General features: G+C 48.0%; 2 protein-coding genes across 18 annotated transcripts in view; both read right to left on the reverse strand.

Annotated features, from left to right (window-relative positions):
• Positions 1-1,074: 1,074 nt before the first annotated feature.
• On the reverse strand, positions 1,075-6,344 carry LOC117807895. Of its 17 annotated transcripts, none has more exons than XR_004630066.1 (14): positions 6,069-6,343; positions 5,803-5,876; positions 4,867-4,938; positions 4,654-4,772; positions 4,301-4,428; positions 3,949-4,050; positions 3,650-3,736; positions 3,308-3,443; positions 2,792-2,866; positions 2,551-2,700; positions 2,065-2,352; positions 1,712-1,807; positions 1,284-1,299; positions 1,089-1,124 (listed from the first exon to the last, which is right to left on the reverse strand). XR_004630066.1 is itself a non-coding variant. In XM_034677297.1 (11 exons), the coding sequence occupies exons 6-11, from the start codon at positions 4,003-4,005 to the stop codon at positions 2,265-2,267; spliced, it is 600 nt and encodes a 199-aa protein (XP_034533188.1). In that variant the 5' UTR covers positions 4,006-4,050; positions 4,301-4,428; positions 4,654-4,772; positions 4,867-4,938; positions 5,803-5,876; positions 6,069-6,344; the 3' UTR covers positions 2,141-2,264. The 17 variants fall into 17 exon arrangements, 4 of the variants coding, with proteins under 4 accessions (XP_034533188.1, XP_034533214.1, XP_034533202.1 ...); XR_004630069.1 differs by lacking the exon at positions 1,284-1,299 and adding an exon at positions 1,432-1,436 and having other exon boundaries at positions 1,100-1,124; XR_004630064.1 differs by lacking the exon at positions 1,089-1,124 and adding an exon at positions 5,469-5,513 and having other exon boundaries at positions 1,186-1,299.
• A 2,013-nt stretch (positions 6,345-8,357) lies between these two features.
• LOC117807980 overlaps positions 8,358-12,374 on the reverse strand; it is a 16,275-nt gene continuing 12,258 nt past the window's right edge. The window contains exons 3-10 of the mRNA XM_034677332.1: positions 10,662-10,733; positions 10,096-10,567; positions 9,744-9,845; positions 9,445-9,531; positions 9,103-9,238; positions 8,815-8,971; positions 8,593-8,667; positions 8,358-8,478 (exon numbers count right to left, since the gene is read on the reverse strand). Of these exons, the coding sequence (XP_034533223.1) occupies positions 8,466-8,478; positions 8,593-8,667; positions 8,815-8,971; positions 9,103-9,238; positions 9,445-9,531; positions 9,744-9,800 (525 nt within the window). The 5' untranslated portion in view covers positions 9,801-9,845; positions 10,096-10,567; positions 10,662-10,733 and the 3' untranslated portion in view covers positions 8,358-8,465. The remainder of the gene's footprint in view (positions 8,479-8,592; positions 8,668-8,814; positions 8,972-9,102; positions 9,239-9,444; positions 9,532-9,743; positions 9,846-10,095; positions 10,568-10,661; positions 10,734-12,374) is intronic.

Consider the following 12,374-nt stretch of genomic DNA (forward strand, 5'->3'; position numbering starts at 1 on the left):
GATGAGAAGCTGTCATCAAACGATGGAATGCGACCTTTTCAATGCATTGTCAATGGGAGAACCCTAACCCTAACCCTAACCCTAACCCTAACCCTAACCCTAACCCTAACCCTAACCCCCCCCTAACCCTAACCCTAACCCTAACCCTAACCCCCCCCTAACCCTAACCCTAACCCTAACCCTAACCCCCCCCTAACCCTAACCCTAACCCTAACCCTAACCCCTAACCCTAACCCTAACCCTAACCCTAACCCTAACCCTAACCCCCTAACCCTAACCCTAACCCTAACCCTAACCCTAACCCTAACCCCTAACCCTAACCCTAACCCTAACCCTAACCCTAACCCTAACCCTAACCCTAACCCTAACCCTAACCCTAACCCTAACCCTAACCCTACCCTACCCTACCCTAACCCTAACCCTAACCCTAACCCTAACCCTAACCCTAACCCCTAACCCTAACCCTAACCCTAACCCTAACCCTAACCCTACCCCTAACTCTAACCTTCCTAACCCTAACCCTTAACCCTAATAACCCTTACCTAACCCTAACCCTTACCCTAACCCTAACCCTAATCCTAACCCTAACCCTCCTAACCCTAATCCTAACCCTAACCCTAACCCTAACCCCACCCCTAACCCTAACCCTAACCCCTAACCCTAACCCTAACCCTAACCTTCCTAACCCTAACCTCTCCTAACCCTAACCCTAACCCTAACCCTAACCCCACCCCTAACCCTAACCCTAACCCCTAACCCTAACCCCTAACCCTAACCCTAACCTTTCCTAACCCTAACCTCTCCTAACCCTAACCTTTCCTAACCCTAACCCTAACCCTAACCCCACCCCTAACCCTAACCCCTAACCCTAACCCTAACCCTAACCTTTCCTAACGCTAACCTCTCCTAACCCTAACCCTAACCCTAACCCCACCCCTAACCCTAACCCCTAACCCTAACCCCACCCCTAACCCTAACCCTAACCCTAACCTTTCCCAACCCTAACCCTTACCCTAACCCCTAACCCCTAACCCGAACCCTAACCCTAACCCCACCCCTAACCCTAACCCTAACCCGGTCCCTAACCCCAACTCCTAACACGCCCGTGCCTCCAGCTCTCAGATCTGGGGTTTATTGAAAGTACAAACAAAAAAACAAACAAAGAAATTACCAAAAAACTCATGATATGATTTATAACAAAGAACAATTTATTAAAACACCCAAACAACAATTTATTTATCAAACAACAATTTATTAAACAAAGAATCAATTAACAAACACACCTAATACTTACCACACCTGCGAAAAAAGAAAACAGGACAAAAAAGAACACGTGAATCCTAATTATACTTACCCAAACCTGAAGAATTTATCAAACAAACAACAATTTACTAAACAATGAATCAATTAACAAAAACAATCTATACTTACCACACCTGTAAAAAATGTAAAAAAGGAAAAAAGCACAAAAAAGAATGCACAAATCCTAATTTTACTTACCCAAAACCGGAAAAACTAATTAAAAACTAACTAAACAAACAATAAAAAATACGGGAAAAATTCACAGAAAATCTAAAATACAGTTACAAATTAATTGTATTTTCAAAAAACCTAAAAAAGACTAAAAAATCCCCCTAAAAGCACTAATTTTAAAATCCTGCCTTCCTATTGGCTCAATTCGAAATTCAAATCTCAACAGAATGCAACTGACCCTGGGAGGGGGTGTGGCTGGCTGCAGAGTCTATAAAGGGAGCAGCTTCACGTCTCCCCACATCTCTCTCATCCTGCATGCAGAGCAGACCTCTCCCTAGGAGCAGAAAGCAGATACACACGTAGGATTAGAATAGGAAGAAAGGACACACATTTAGACATAGTTTGAATTAACAGGCTGCCTGAAGAAGGCCCAGATAGGGCCGAAACGTCGCGACATAAGCCTGTCATTTAGTTTAATCACCCTTAATCAATTTATAGCCATCCCAACCTGTGGAAAACAATTAAAAAATAATTAAATAAACATAAAAATACAAAAATATATTATAAATAAATACACAAAATTATACTTACCTCCTCAACTGTTCACACGAACATGAGAGGATACAATGATGACGCTGGCTGGACCGAGGTCCGCTACCGCCACGGGCGTATGGACCGCCGTGGCGAGGGGCGACCCCGGGACTTCAGCCGCCGCAGGCGTCACTCTCCTCCGTACGGTCGCTCGCGTTCTGGCCCTGGACAGAGACGCACGTACGCCTCTGTCACCCGGGTCAGGCGTGGGGACGACGGGGATGATAGATCTCGCCGCCGACCTTACGCACAAGGCAACAAGCCTCAATTTTTGGAACCACGGGCTCCCTACGGACCCAGAAAAAATAACACACGTAAACACAAACAGTTCACAAAGACTCACTACAACAATAAGTACATGAACAACAACAACAATAGAGACATGTACAACAATAACAACAACAATAATAAAAGGGACCAACAGGACAACAGGGGGGAGCGGTCAGACGACCCTGACTTTGTAAAGAAGGTGCGTGTGATACACACAATCATCAAAACTGTCCACCACCTCAAGAACGTCTCGGCGTCTGACCCTCCTCCTGCCATCGCCAGAATGGGACAGAACCTGGCAGACAACATTAAGCCAGCGGCTCCCACTCCTCACACGCAGGCCCTGATAGAGGGGAATGCGAAAAACTGGGCATACACAACCATGCTAATTTTGAGGGAGCATTATGAGGGTGTGATGGAGGCTGAGGTGGAGAAGCTGAGCAAAATGTCTGCTCACCACTGGCGTGCTCCGCTCGAGGTGGCTTCTTCCTGGGCACGAAAGAACCTGGGTCGTCGCCTCGACGCGGGCACCCTGGAGCAGACAGAAGCTCTGTTGGTGGCTGGACTCACACAGCCTACAAACACATCCACACCTGCACCCCCTGCACCCACTCCCTCACACGCAGCTCAGACTGAGTGCATTCCTCCCACTCCCACCCCTACCCCTACCCCCCCTCAGACTCACGTCATACAGGTGGCGGCGGAGATTGTCCCGCAGCCGCAGCTGCCAGCTGCGGCGGGGCCTGTCTCCGTAGCCACTATGACCGAGCCGGTCCAGGAGGGGTGGTCTCCTGTGGTGGGTGAGGAGACTTTCCTCACCCCTGCCCCCCAGGAGGCCTCACCTAAGGCCCAGAGAGTGAAACGCACTCCGATCAGGGACGTCAGGCCTGATGTCTCCCCTGTTTGTAACCCCTGTGTGTATGAGGGACTGGACACAATTATTGATTTGTCCCCACAGGAGCTGGAAGCTCACCTGGGTCAGATCCCCCCTGCACAGGCACCTCCTTCACCTGTTCCCGGTCCTGTTGCTGCCTCAACTCCATGCAGACTGAGGTCTGCGGTCCAACGCCAACTGAAATTAGGACCACAAAGCACAAATTCGAATCCACCTGAGAAAGAGACAGAGACAGAGACAGGGACAGAGACACCTGAAACCACACAGACACCAAGGTGCAAACCCAGCAGGCACATTAATACAAAGAACAAAATGAAGGATTGGAACCTCAGTGTAACAAAGAAATGGCTCGTCATGGGGGATTCAAACGTGGCCAGAATCCCTCCATGTAACATAGAGGGGCTGCAGATCGACAGTTACCCAGGAGCCACTTTCAGGCACGCTGAGGCCATCCTCTCCAGGTCCGTCGTCTCCACCACGGTGGAGAAGGTGGTCCTGTCTTTCGGTCTAAACAACAGAAATCAGAACATTCAACAGACCACAGTTAAGCAGCTGCAGACTGCAGTGAGGGCTGCTACAAATAGATTCCCTCAAGCGGAGGTATGGGTCCCCTTAATTAATTTCTCTGGAGCTCTCCCCACAGCAGAGGTCCTGGCCCTGATCCGCCTGAATGAATATATTGAGAAAAATCTAAAATTCATACCAAAACTCCCACAAACCTCCTTTGCAACTGTGGAGGACAAGATCCACTGGACCCGGGAGACTGCTGGTCTCATGCTGCAGCACTGGGGCCAGCACTTAAACTAGAAATCCCCATAAGCCTGCAAGCACAGGAGGGGAATAAAAATATATTAGTGCTAGCAAAACACTTTAAATTAACACTCCCACAACTCACCCTGCTTAACAGAGGCCTTAATTTTATCCCCACAAAAGGTAGCAACAAAAATATAATAGAACAGAGTAGGTGGGATATTCAACAATACCACAGAAGATTAAAATTAGCAACACACTATCAAGATAAAGTCCCCACAGACCCCCCTAAATTCACCCCTGCCTCGACCTGGACCCCACCTGAGGGCACTTTGCCACCCGAGCTCGCTGCCCTCATCACGGCTGACCTTGATCACTTTGATCAGCACTTTCAGATCAGCCACAACAGGCCGAACCTCAGCCCTGAGGAGGCTGTGGCTCTGGAGGAGCTGAAAAACAATAAGAACATTGTTATCAAGCCAGCTGATAAGGGTAGTGTAGTTGTGGTTATGGATAGGGAACAGTACCTGTGGGAGGGATACAGGCAGTTACAGGACACAAAATATTACTCCAAATTAGTAAAGCCCATCTACCCAGAAACGGTAAAATTAATAGAAAAAATAATTGGAAACCTCCTAACCAAAAAATTTATCAACCTCAAACAGAAAACTTACCTTCTCGGCACCTCTGAACCCAGGGCGAGACTGTTTTACATGCTGCCGAAGATCCACAAGGATCCCACAAAGTGGAGCAGGCCGCATGAAATCCCTCCAGGCCGACCTATAGTCTCTGACTGCAGCAGTGACACTTATCACACAGCAGAATACATTGACTCTTTCCTCAACCCTCTCTCTACTATACACGAGGGCTACATTAAAGATACCTACCACTTTGTGGAAACAATCAGGACACTTCACATTCCACAGGACGCCATGTTGTTCACACTGGACATCGATAGCCTGTATACAAACATCGACATACAGGAAGGCATACAAGCTATCAAAAACATATTCCAAAAGTACCCAAACAAAAAAAGACCAGACAAAGAATTACTTCAATTACTAGAAATTAATCTGACCCGCAATGACTTCACCTTTAATGGAGACTTCTTCCTTCAAATTAAAGGCACCGCTATGGGTAAGAAGTTTGCCCCAGCGTATGCTAATATCTTCATGGCAGAGTGGGAGAGATTAGCCCTAGCCTCTTGCGCGAAGAAACCTCTCCATTATTTTAGATATCTGGATGATATCTGGGGGGTCTGGCCCCACTCAGAGGAGGAGTTCAAAGTATTTCTGCACACCCTCAACCACCATAACACATCCATCACCCTAAAATCCACCACCAGCTTCACATCAGTTGATTTCCTGGATACCACCACCTACAAAGGTGTGGGATTCCAGGAAAAAAACATACTGGATATTAGGGTGTTCTTTAAAGAGACGGACACCCATGCCCTGCTCTTTAAGACGAGTCACCACCCCAGACATACCTTTGCTGGGCTGGTGAAGTCACAGCTGCTCCGATTTCACAGGATCTGTAGTGACAGGGGGGATTTTAAACAGGCAACTAAGACGCTGTTCTCGGTTTTGGCCACCAGAGGGTACTGTCGCTCTTTCCTAAGAAAGTGTTTTAAAACATTTCTGGAGACTAGGCCCAAACAGACCTCTCCAATCCTCCCCTTTGTCACTACATACTCACCATCCACTGTGAAACTAGTAAGAGCAATCAGGAGCAATTTTAATTCAATCCTTGGAGGGACAAACCTGATGCAGAATAGGAGGATCATTGCAGCCTATAGGAGGAACAGGAATCTGCAATCCTACCTGGTTAAGGCAAAACTCTCGCCTTTGTTGACCTCTGCACCCAGGGGTCACGGGCAATTTTTCAAGCACCAGACCTGGTTGCGAAACACAAGAAACAACACAATTTTTAGAGTGCAGCTGCGGGGAAGCCCTCTGACCAGGAACTGTGTCTACCTGATCACCTGCGCTACCTGTGGGATACAGTACGTGGGTGAGACGGGAAACACGGTCCTGGTCAGGTTCACACAGCATCGACACAATATTTTGAGAGGTAGGGAGAGTCACACCTTATTGGTGGGACACTTCCTCCTCCACGGATGGGACGCTGTCCGGGCCTCGGTCCTGGAGGCGGACCCAAAATGGAGTGTGGCTCAAAGACGGCGAGCCGAACGTATTTGGATCGCCAGACTCGGCACGCTTCACCCCCAAGGCCTCAATGAGAGGTAGGCCTTAGGCCCTGGTGGAGAGCTGTGATGGCCTGTGCATTGGACCGGGATCCCTAACTCTAACCTTTCCTAACCCTAACCCTTACCCTAATAACCTTTCCTAACCCTAACCCTTACCCTAACCCTAACCCTAACCTTTCCTAACCCTAACCTCTCCTAACCCTAACCTTTCCTAACCCTAACCCTAACCCTAACCCCACCCCTAACCCTAACCCTAACCCCTAACCCTAACCCTAACCCTAACCTTTCCTAACCCTAACCTCTCCTAACCCTAACCTTTCCTAACCCTAACCCTAACCCCACCCCTAACCCTAACCCTAACCCCTAACCCTAACCCCTAACCCTAACCCTAACCTTTCCTAACCCTAACCTCTCCTAACCCTAACCTTTCCTAACCCTAACCCTAACCCTAACCCCACCCCTAACCCTAACCCCTAACCCTAACCCTAACCCTAACCTTTCCTAACCCTAACCTCTCCTAACCCTAACCCTAACCCTAACCCCACCCCTAACCCTAACCCTAACCCTAACCCCACCCCTAACCCTAACCCTAACCCTAACCTTTCCTAACCCTAACCCTTACCCTAACCCCTAACCCCTAACCCGAACCCTACCCTAACCCCACCCCTAACCCTAACCCTAACCCGGTCCCTAACCCCAACTCCTAACACGCCCGTGCCTCCAGCTCTCAGATCTGGGGTTTATTGAAAGTACAAACAAAAAAACAAACAAAGAAATTACCAAAAAACTCATGATATGATTTATAACAAAGAACAATTTATTAAAACACCCAAACAACAATTTATTAACAAACAACAATTTATTAAACAAAGAATCAATTAACAAACACACCTAATACTTACCACACCTGCGAAAAAGGAAAACAGGACAAAAAGAACACGTGAATCATAATTATACTTACCCAAACCTGAAGAATTTATCAAACAAACAACAATTTACTAAACAATGAATCAATTAACAAAAACAATCTATACTTACCACACCTGTAAAAAATGTAAAAAAGGAAAAAAGCACAAAAAAGAATGCACAAATCCTAATTTTACTTACCCAAAACCGGAAAAACTAATTAAAAACTAACTAAACAAACAATAAAAAATACGGAAAAATTCACAGAAAATCTAAAATACAGTTACAAATTAATTGTATTTTCAAAAAACCTAAAAAAGACTAAAAAATCCCCCTAAAAGCACTAATTTTAAAATCCTGCCTTCCTATTGGCTCAATTCGAAATTCAAATCTCAACAGAATGCAACTGACCCTGGGAGGGGGTGTGGCTGGCTGCAGAGTCTATAAAGGGAGCAGCTTCACGTCTCCCCACATCTCTCTCATCCTGCATGCAGAGCAGACCTCTCCCTAGGAGCAGAAAGCAGATACACACGTAGGATTAGAATAGGAAGAAAGGACACACATTTAGACATAGTTTGAATTAACAGGCTGCCTGAAGAAGGCCCAGATAGGGCCGAAACGTCGCGACATAAGCCTGTCATTTAGTTTAATCACCCTTAATCAATTTATAGCCATCCCAACCTGTGGAAAACAATTAAGAATTAATTAAATAAACATAAAAATACAAAAATATATTATATATAAATACACAATATTATACTTACCTCCTCAACTGTTCACACGAACATGAGAGGATACAATGATGACGCTGGCTGGACCGAGGTCCGCTACCGCCACGGGCGTATGGACCGCCGTGGCGAGGGGCGACCCCGGGACTTCAGCCCACGCAGGCGTCACTCTCCTCCGTATGGACGCTCACGCTCTGGCCCTGGACAGAGGCGCACCTACGCCTCTGTCACCCGGGTCAGACGTGGGGACAACAGGAACGATGGATATCGCCGCCGTCCTTACGAACAAGGCAACAAGCCTCAATTTTTGGAACCACGGGCTCCCTATGGACCCAGAAAAAACAACACACGTAAACACAAAGAGTTTACAAAGACTCATTACAGCAATAAGTACATGAGCAACAACAACAACAATAGAGACATGTACAACAACAACAACAACAACAATAATAAAAGGGAACAACAGGACAACAGGGGGGAGCGGTCAGACGACCCTGACTTTCGTAAAGAAGGTGCGTGTGATACACACCATCATTAAAACTGTCCACCACCTCAAGAACGTCTCGGCGTCTGACCCTCCTCCTGCCATCGCCAGAATGGGACAGAACCTGGCAGACAACATTAAGCCAGCGGCTCCCACTCCTCACACGCAGGCCCTGATAGAGGGGAATGCGAAAAACTGGGCATACACAACCATGCTAATTTTGAGGGGACATTATGAGGGTGTGATGGAGGCTGAGGTGGAGAAGCTGAGCAAAATGTCTGCTCACCACTGGCGTGCTCCGCTCGAGGTGGCTTCTTCCTGGGCACGAAAGAACCTGGGTCGTCGCCTCGACGCGGGCACCCTGGAGCAGACAGAAGCTCTGTTGGTGGCTGGACTCACACAGCCTACAAACACATCCACACCTGCACCCCCTGCACCCACTCCCTCACACGCAGCTCAGACTGAGTGCATTCCTCCCACCCCTACCCCTACCCCCCCTCAGACTCACGTCATACAGGTGGCGGCGGAGATTGTCCCGCAGCCGCAGCTGCCAGCTGCGGCGGGGCCTGTCTCCGTAGCCACTATGACCGAGCCGGTCCAGGAGGGGTGGTCTCCTGTGGTGGGTGAGGAGACTTTCCTCACCCCTGCCCCCCAGGAGGCCTCACCTAAGGCCCAGAGAGTGAAACGCACTCCGATCAGGGACGTCAGGCCTGATGTCTCCCCTGTTCGTAACCCCTGTGTGTATGAGGGACTGGACACAATTATTGATTTGTCCCCACAGGAGCTGGAAGCTCACCTGGGTCAGATCCCCCCTGCACAGGCACCTCCTCCACCTGTTCCCAGTCCTGTTGCTGCCTCAACTCCATGCAGACTGAGGTCTGCGGTCCAACGCCAACTGAAATTAGGACCACAAAGCACAAATTCGAATCCCCCTGAGAAAGAGACAGAGACAGAGACAGAGACAGAGACACCTGAAACCACACAGACACCAAGGTGCAAACCCAGCAGGCACATTAATACAAAGAACAAAATGAAGGATTGGAACCTCAGTGTTACAAAGAAATGGCTCGTCATGGGGGATTCAAACGTGGCCAGAATCCCTCCATGTAACATAGAGGGGCTGCAGATCGACAGTTACCCAGGAGCCACTTTCAGGCACGCTGAGGCCATCCTCTCCAGGTCCGTCGTCTCCACCACGGTGGAGAAGGTGGTCCTGTCTTTTGGTCTGAACAACAGAAATCAGAACATTCAACAGACCACAGTTAAGCAGCTGCAGACTGCAGTGAGGGCTGCTACAAATAGATTCCCTCAAGCGGAGGTATGGGTCCCCTTAATTAATTTCTCTGGAGCTCTCCCCACAGCAGAGGTCCTGGCCCTGATCCGCCTGAATGAATATATTGAGAAAAATCTAAAATTCATACCAAAACTCCCACAAACCTCCTTTGCAACTGTGGAGGACAAGATCCACTGGACCCGGGAGACTGCTGGTCTCATGCTGCAGCACTGGGGCCAGCACTTAAACTAGAAATCCCCATAAGCCTGCAAGCACAGGAGGGGAATAAAAATATATTAGTGTTAGCAAAACACTTTAAATTAACACTCCCACAACTCACCCTGCTTAACAGAGGCCTTAATTTTATCCCCACAAAAGGTAGCAACAAAAATATAATAGAACAGAGTAGGTGGGATATTCAACAATACCACAGAAGATTAAAATTAGCAACACACTATCAAGATAAAGATTCCACAGACCCCCCTAAATTCACCCCTGCCTCGACCTGGACCCCACCTGAGGGCACTTTGCCACCCGAGCTCGCTGCCCTCATCACGGCTGACCTTGATCACTTTGATCAGCACTTTCAGATCAGCCACAACAGGCCGAACCTCAGCCCTGAGGAGGCTGTGGCTCTGGAGGAGCTGAAAAACAATAAGAACATTGTTATCAAGCCAGCTGATAAGGGTAGTGTAGTTGTGGTTATGGATAGGGAACAGTACCTGTGGGAGGGATACAGGCAGTTACAGGACACAAAATATTACTCCAAATTAGTAAAGCCCATCTACCCAGAAACGGTAAAATTAATAGAAAAAATAATTGGAAACCTCCTAACCAAAAAATTTATCAACCTCAAACAGAAAACTTACCTTCTCGGCACCTCTGAACCCAGGGCGAGACTTTTTTACATGCTGCCGAAGATCCACAAGGATCCCACAAAGTGGAGCAGGCCGCATGAAATCCCTCCAGGCCGACCTATAGTCTCTGACTGCAGCAGTGACACTTATCACACAGCAGAATACATTGACTCTTTCCTCAACCCTCTCTCTACTATACACGAGGGCTACATTAAAGATACCTACCACTTTGTGGAAACAATCAGGACACTTCACATTCCACAGGACGCCATGTTGTTCACACTGGACATCGATAGCCTGTATACAAACATCGACATACAGGAAGGCATACAAGCTATAAAAAACATATTCCAAAAGTACCCAAACAAAAAAAGACCAGACAAAGAATTACTTCAATTACTAGAAATTAATCTGACCCGCAATGACTTCACCTTTAATGGAGACTTCTTCCTTCAAATTAAGGGCACCGCTATGGGTAAGAAGTTTGCCCCAGCGTATGCTAATATCTTCATGGCAGAGTGGGAGAGATTAGCCCTAGCCTCTTGCGCGAAGAAACCTCTCCATTATTTTAGATATCTGGATGATATCTGGGGGGTCTGGCCCCACTCAGAGGAGGAGTTCAAAATATTTCTGCACACCCTCAACCACCATAACACATCCATCACCCTAAAATCCACCACCAGCTTCACATCAGTTGATTTCCTGGATACCACCACCTACAAAGGTGTGGGATTCCAGGAAAAAAACATACTGGATATTAGGGTGTTCTTTAAAGAGACGGACACCCATGCCCTGCTCTTTAAGACGAGTCACCACCCCAGACATACCTTTGCTGGGCTGGTGAAGTCCCAGCTGCTCCGATTTCACAGGATCTGTAGTGACAGGGGGGATTTTAAACAGGCAACTAAGACGCTGTTCTCGGTTTTGGCCACCAGAGGGTACTGTCGCTCTTTCCTAAGAAAGTGTTTTAAAACATTTCTGGAGACTAGGCCCAAACAGACCTCTCCAATCCTCCCCTTTGTCACTACATACTCACCATCCACTGTGAAACTAGTAAGAGCAATCAGGAGCAATTTTAATTCAATCCTTGGAGGGACAAACCTGATGCAGAATAGGAGGATCATTGCAGCCTATAGGAGGAACAGGAATCTGCAATCCTACCTGGTTAAGGCAAAACTCTCGCCTTTGTTGACCTCTGCACCCAGGGGTCACGGGCAATTTTTCAAGCACCAGACTTGGTTGCGAAACACAAGAAACAACACAATTTTTAGAGTGCAGCTGCGGGGAAGCCCTCTGACCAGGAACTGTGTCTACCTGATCACCTGCGCTACCTGTGGGACACAGTACGTGGGTGAGACGGGAAACACAGTCCTGGTCAGGTTCACACAGCATCGACACAATATTTTGAGAGGTAGGGAGAGTCACACCTTATTGGTGGGACACTTCCTCCTCCACGGATGGGACGCTGTCCGGGCCTCGGTCCTGGAGGCGGACCCAAAATGGAGTGTGGCTCAAAGACGGCGAGCCGAACGTATTTGGATCGCCAGACTCGGCACGCTTCACCCCCAAGGCCTCAATGAGAGGTAGGCCTTAGGCCCTGGTGGAGAGCTGTGATGGCCTGTGCATTGGACCGGGATCCCTAACTCTAACCTTTCCTAACCCTAACCCTTACCCTAATAACCTTTCCTAACCCTAACCCTTACCCTAACCCTAACCCTAACCTTTCCTAACCCTAACCTCTCCTAACCCTAACCTTTCCTAACCCTAACCCTAACCCTAACCCCACCCCTAACCCTAACCCTAACCCCTAACCCTAACCCTAACCCTAACCTTTCCTAACCCTAACCTCTCCTAACCCTAACCTTTCCTAACCCTAACCCTAACCCCACCCCTAACCCTAACCCTAACCCCTAACCCTAACCCCTAACCCTAACCCTA

This window comes from Notolabrus celidotus, chromosome 2, assembly GCF_009762535.1.
Source record: "Notolabrus celidotus isolate fNotCel1 chromosome 2, fNotCel1.pri, whole genome shotgun sequence".
NCBI classification, from domain to species: Eukaryota; Metazoa; Chordata; class Actinopteri; order Labriformes; family Labridae; genus Notolabrus; species Notolabrus celidotus.

Bases quoted from the DNA above. Each gene is read 5' to 3' on its own strand.
- LOC117807895 (XM_034677297.1), bottom strand. From the start codon at position 4,005: ATGAGACCAGCAGTCTCCCGGGTCCAGTGGATCTTGTCCTCCACAGTT. The intron at 3,444-3,649 runs GTAACTGTCGAT...TCTCTTTCTCAG, and splicing joins TGCCTGAAAGTGGCTCCTGG to GTGGATTCGAATTTGTGCTT. The intron at 2,867-3,019 runs GTGAGTCTGAGG...TGTCTGCTCCAG, and splicing joins TCCGCCGCCACCTGTATGAC to GGTGCCCGCGTCGAGGCGAC.